Source organism: Mastomys coucha, unplaced genomic scaffold, assembly GCF_008632895.1.
Source record: "Mastomys coucha isolate ucsf_1 unplaced genomic scaffold, UCSF_Mcou_1 pScaffold19, whole genome shotgun sequence".
Taxonomy (NCBI): domain Eukaryota; kingdom Metazoa; phylum Chordata; class Mammalia; order Rodentia; family Muridae; genus Mastomys; species Mastomys coucha.
Window position 1 is genome coordinate 11,354,283 of NW_022196901.1, and position 6,187 is coordinate 11,360,469.

Sequence of the window (6,187 nt, forward strand, 5' to 3'; positions counted from 1 at the left end):
TTCATCAGTCAAGAATATTTTAATAAAATGGCCCTAATGTCAGTATTGTAGAAGTAGCATAGCATCTACTGGAAGTCTCCAAATAAAGTAACTTTGAAAAATGTCTGACAGAGGTCACTGATGTATGATTCAAGCATCAATTTTATTACCTTATGAAATTTGGTAAATAAAAGACGTTAAAATAAAGGAATTTTGTTCTGTTTAACATTTGACTTCAGGACTACCTTAATTTCCCTAACAAAGGTATCAATGGCTCCTTCATTCTGTACACAGTACAAGGGTATCTTTTGCAGCATTTAATTTTTTAAAAATTATATCATGTTTAGAGGAAAATGAAGGCAATCATGAACATTTTTCTTTATGTAAAGATGTCTAAATCTAACCACTATGTTCTTTTTTTGTGTGCATGTATGAGTGTTTGAATGCATATATGTATACTGTATGCAGGCTTGATACCCATTGAAGCCAGAATAAGTTGTCAGGTTCCCAGGAGCAGGAGTTATATACAACTGTGTGTTACCTCCTATGGGTGCTAGGAACCAACCATGAATCCTCTGAAAGAATCTTCTTAACTATTGAGCAGCACATCAAGAGCCCTGTCCTGTAACTATGTTCTTTTTTTTTTTTTTTAATTGGATATTTTATTTATTTACATTCAAATGTTATCCCCTTTCCTGGTTTTCCCTCTGCAAATCCTTTATCCTATACCCACTCACCCTGCTTCTATGAGGGTGCCCTCCACCCACCCACCTACCTGCTCTGGCCTCATCACCCTAGCATTCCTCTACACTGAGGCATCAAGTCTTCACAGGACCAAGGGCCTAGCCTCCCACTGATGCCAGATAAGGCCCCTTCAGCTCCTTCAGTCCTTCCCCAACTCCTCCACTGGGGTTCCTGTGCTCAGACCAATGGTTGACTGCAAATGTCTGCAACTGTATTGGTCAGGATCTGGCAGAGCCTCTCAGGAGAGAGCTCCTGTCAGCAAGCACTTCTTGGCATCAGCAGTAGTGTCTGGGTTTGGTGTCTGCATGTGGGATGGATCCCCAGGTGACTGTGTTCTTAAGAGACTGCATGGCATATAAAAGTGATACAACATAGTTATAACAGTTATGGATAACATGTATAGTATGAATATATGCATATTCATTTAGTCAAACTTTATTTTTTCATATGTATACAATAAATATGTACAAGGTCATTTAATTCATTTGTCATATGACTTATAATAATATAATGATATAATATTGTTATCAAATAAAAGGGCTATGGAATCTTAGGTAACCTTTAGAGAAAACATATAAATTATAACTGTATTAACTACTAAGTCAACTGTAAGAAGGAGAATATTTCATGTTCAGAAAATAATTTCCAAATTATACAGAATTGTTGTTTCAATGATAAGAAATTCTTACTTAAATTGTTCAGATAATATGTTGAAGGAAGGGTGTTTTATAAAGAAGAGAAAGTTTAATGAAATTTAATCATTAAATCATGTAATTAAAAGTGGATTTTCTTTGCATTTTATAACTCTCTATGACTTTCAAATGTCAATATTGAACAAACACCAAATATAGACACCAAAATAAATATAAAATTGACATTATTGAATGATGATACCTTTTAGCTACAGATCAACAGTGGATGCCATTGATGATTCACTGATTTTTACATCCAAAATAATTTGTCAATTTTATGTTTTCTTTTTAGGGAGATTATGGTGGCCCACTCATTTGTGAACAACACAAAATGAGAATGGTTCTTGGTGTCATTGTTCCTGGTCGTGGTTGTGCCATCCCAAATCGTCCTGGTATTTTTGTTCGAGTAGCATATTATGCAAAGTGGATACACAAAGTAATTTTGACATACAAGTTGCAATAGCCATAGAAGAGACCAGTGTGTTTTAATCATCCATGGATACATGAGGATTCCCAAGACTTCAGGATTAAAATGTCACCTAACACAATCCTTAAACAACTACTTGAGTGTTGTGAGTGTTCAGATACTCATTAATATATATGGGTGTTTTCTGTTGTATTGTTTGTCAGTGTCCTTTTGTAAATGTTGAAGTGAAATAAGGTACCTGCAAGTTCAGTAACATATCTCCTGAAGATACTTGAATGGATTAAAAAAATACAAAATTAGAGTTGCTAGATGCTAAGCTTTTAAAGAAAAAGGTTAATTAATCACTCTATGCTGCTTTCTAGTTTAATAACTTAATGATGAACAAGTCATAAGTTAAACATTACTTTAACCCCTCAAAACAATTTATACATTGTGTTTTTAAATTTTAACTCTATATTCAATTATATTACATTTCATATGCCATATGTTATAGTTCATTCATTTTTTTTTTACAACATGTATCCTCCCAATACTAACACAAAAACATCCATATAGAAGAACACGTGCCCATACCACATGGCTGAGTTCACATGCAGCATATATTATAGTTTAAACCATGATGTATCTAGTATAACCTCTAAATATTTTGGGTGTATGTATCTATATTTCTTCTAAAATTTAAAAGTTTTGAAAGATCAGTGGGAATACTTAGGAAAGGTACAAAATATATACATACATATATGTATATGATATATGTATATGATATATGATCGCCACTGGACAGTGTTTAATGTGATGACAGGATCCATAGGATAAAATGTCTAGCCTTGTTTATTTATATTTATTGTCCTAGTTATTTTGTGTGCTTTCTAATTCCTAAAAAGCAAAATGTAATATATATATTTGTATTATTTCTTTCCTCCAAATCTGGCCTACTTATTTATGCAGGATATTGGTAGATCAGTCTTCTTAAAACATCTATTCAGTTGTCAAATGTGCATCTTAGTGAAGAAATTCAAAAGTGTCTCTGTCTCTAAATATCTATTTATATGGGTTATTTTTAAAACTTGCTACTGTGATTGGCTTCTAGCTCATTCTTTTTAAATTTAAAAATTAACATAAAATAGCTAGACTGCAATGCTTTGTAAATATCCCTTCATTAAATTTTACTTTGAAATATTTTTTCAATGCAAATACATTTCTCAATCTAAAAGTTCTTAGCCTGTGAATAATAGGAAAATATGAAATGAAAGGAGAAACTAGTTTTTCTAAGTTCTTTAATTCAATTACTTTAAAAGTATAATTGTTTCTGAAAATCAGGTATGTTATGAAGACATTATCATATTAACTCATTCATTTTAACAAAGTTCTTTCCCAATGATATGAAATATTCATTTAAATTTTATGACCTATATAATAGCATTCAAATTATATTTATTATTCTACTTCTCATGACTAGCTAAGAGTTGTTTATTTATCCAAAAGTAACATGTTAACAAGTAGCAAGACAATTTCTAAGATTCTCACAGTACTCATGTATGAATTAGGAAAATTAAAAGTTACTGTTTCGGTGATTTAAATGCAAGGGATCACATTTTCCAGATTGGATTCTCTTAAATTCTTTACTGACCAAAGATCCAAATAATACCCAATGCATTCTTCTGTGTGTTCCCAGTGAAGAAATCCAGAAATTCTTACACAAGCTATGACATGTGTGTGTATATGTCATATATGTATATATATACATATATAAACACATGCATATATATACATATATACATAAACATTTGTATGCACATATGTTTGTGATCATATAGGTACTGTGTTGAGAAACAGTGTGTGCAAAGAGACACAGTGAATTGCCGGTCCATATCATTTTACGTTCACTTAACTTTTCCTTCCCCTTTATAATCCACCATTTTTATGAAACAGAAATTTAGTCATATTATTGAAATATTAAAGTACTTTCATAGCATCATACTGCATTGTCTAAATTTTAATGCTATATGTAAATCATATTGATAAAGCTATTATGATAACTATAATGCTTTAACATACTGACATTTTACAATACTTTTTTCAGTGTATTTTTTATAAGAATGAATGAAAAAAGAAACATCAATTACCTAGAAACAATAAGCAATCAAATTTTCAGATACCTTAAAATCAGTGTTGCTAAATTTTTTAAAGAAGTAAACAAACACACACACACACACAAATCACCAAACGTGGTACATGAAGCAACTCTCCCTATGAGGTTTCCTTTGCAATAGGTCAAAGAAGATGGCTTTGATGCTGAACAAGGTCGGTAGTGACTCACTTGGTAGGAGAGGGTATATTTATCTTGTCAACAACACTATGTACAGGATGGTTTTCTATGAATAAAGGTCAAAGGAGAAAAGAGGAAATTTTCAACTTATCTAGAAATCTATATTATATTGTGTCAAAGACAAGAGGAGCTTTCACTGCTGGTTTTGTTTTGACCAAGTAACAATTACACATTGTTCTACGTGTAGACATTTTCTTATGTCTGCAGGAATAAAAGTGTAAAATTAAAATATTAGTCATATGCCTCTGCTGTGCAGAGGGATGAGAATTCTTTTGTATATTCTTTAATGTTATTGTAAAATATAGAATAAATTTCACCTATTTGCTGTAGGCAGGTCCTCAGTGTAATGGTTTAAAGCAAGTCAGTCTCTGGCATTAACAGGCTCTTGCTTGCTATCTAAGTGTTTCAAGCTACATGAATGTGAAACACTGGAAGGCAAGAAAAATAACCATAATGGCATGTGTTAGCAAAACTGTATTTCACTTATTCCTGTGGATATTTCTCGCTGGTACCAATGGTACTGTACAAAGTGAATGTTCCAGCCTTAACATCCCCTGGAAAGAGTACTGTCAAGACCTGGGAGTCCTGTCAGGCATGTTCTTGTTTCTAAGTATAGAAACAATTTTCTTTTATAGAAAATAAATACTAGCTTTGCAACATGGAGTAGATGAAATAGAAAATGGCAGTGCTCTCATGCTCAGTAAAAGCAAACCTTACATTGATTTTTTGAAGAACCAAAATAACTACTTCCACTCGTGTGTGCATAACCACACATTTAAATTTATAGAAAACTCATAAAATAAAGAGGAGTTGGGTAAAAACAATACATTTGCATCTTTATGTTATTTCCAATGAATTGTTCTTCAAAATTAAGTACAAGAAAAATTTTATCTTTCAAAATTCAACTGAAGTTTGTACCAAGAACTTATTAAATGAGAACAAATGAACAAACCAACCAAACAAAAATCTTAAACTGTCCTGGATCCTTGCCTCTTGACAGTGCTGCTCTTCCATAGGTTCATTCTTATTTGCACAGAAGGCTTCTGTCCTTTGGAAGCTGAAAACCGAATACTGTGGATATGGCGACTTGTCAGCCTGTGTACATAGGACAATGATAAGCTGCCAGTTGAATGGAATAGCTGGATACTTACCCCAAAAAGGGAGCACTGTGGTGATGACATGTATTATAAATTCTCTGTAGCTAATAAAGTTGTTATTTTTATAACCACGATTATATTATTATTATTAATATAATAAAATATTTTACCAAAGTGTGTCCTTTCTCTTTTTATAATTACATGTGTAGACAAATTTGTAACTGTCCTAGGACTTTAGATTGGCAAGCAGCAGCAACATGGATTTATTGATAGAAATGCCATGCATTTTGTTATAAGAAATATAAAATGTCTCTATAAATCTACATAAAAATTATATTTTCTTCTGACAATGGCATGGTCTGGGGTCATTAGAATATCATTAACATTTATGATTTTGGAAATCTCAAGTGAAAAATTGGATTATATTATGTCATTGTTTAGATTTCCTAGGAAAGTACTTTGCTATATTTTGTAACTATATATAAAATATTATAAATATCATTGACTTTCTCATACAAACATAAGTTATAAAATTGATTTAAAATTTTAATTAATTTATGGCATCTTTACAGGTACTCAATAATTTCACAATACATATGAATCCAAAGAGCTTATTTACTTCAAACTGGAAGTACTAATTATTAATATTGTAATGAGGAGCCCTGAAATACCATTGATTATTTCTAAGTTTACCATACCATCTCCCCCCAATCCAATGGTTGTAAAAATAGGCACTCTTATATAGACTCTGATTTAAAATCATGAATCCTACATAACCTGACAGATGTAGTAAAACACCTGATCATTTTAGTGATTATGCTTAAAATAGAATATTGACACTTGTTCATTTATGTCAGTATAATAATTAAGCATGTACACAATGAATTAAAATAATTCACTTTATTCTCTAAAAGTCTAT

The 6,187-nt window shown here is 31.6% G+C and overlaps 1 protein-coding gene across 5 annotated transcripts in view; it reads left to right on the top strand.

The window, feature by feature from the left end:
- The window catches only part of Hgf (hepatocyte growth factor), an 84,894-nt gene extending 79,449 nt beyond the window's left edge, over positions 1-5,445 (top strand). For all 5 annotated transcript variants that reach the window (XM_031380033.1, XM_031380034.1, XM_031380037.1 and 2 more), the window contains one exon: positions 1,708-5,445. In XM_031380033.1, the coding sequence (XP_031235893.1) occupies positions 1,708-1,878 (171 nt within the window). In that variant the 3' untranslated portion in view covers positions 1,879-5,445. The remainder of the gene's footprint in view (positions 1-1,707) is intronic.
- The last annotated feature ends 742 nt before the right edge of the window (positions 5,446-6,187 follow it).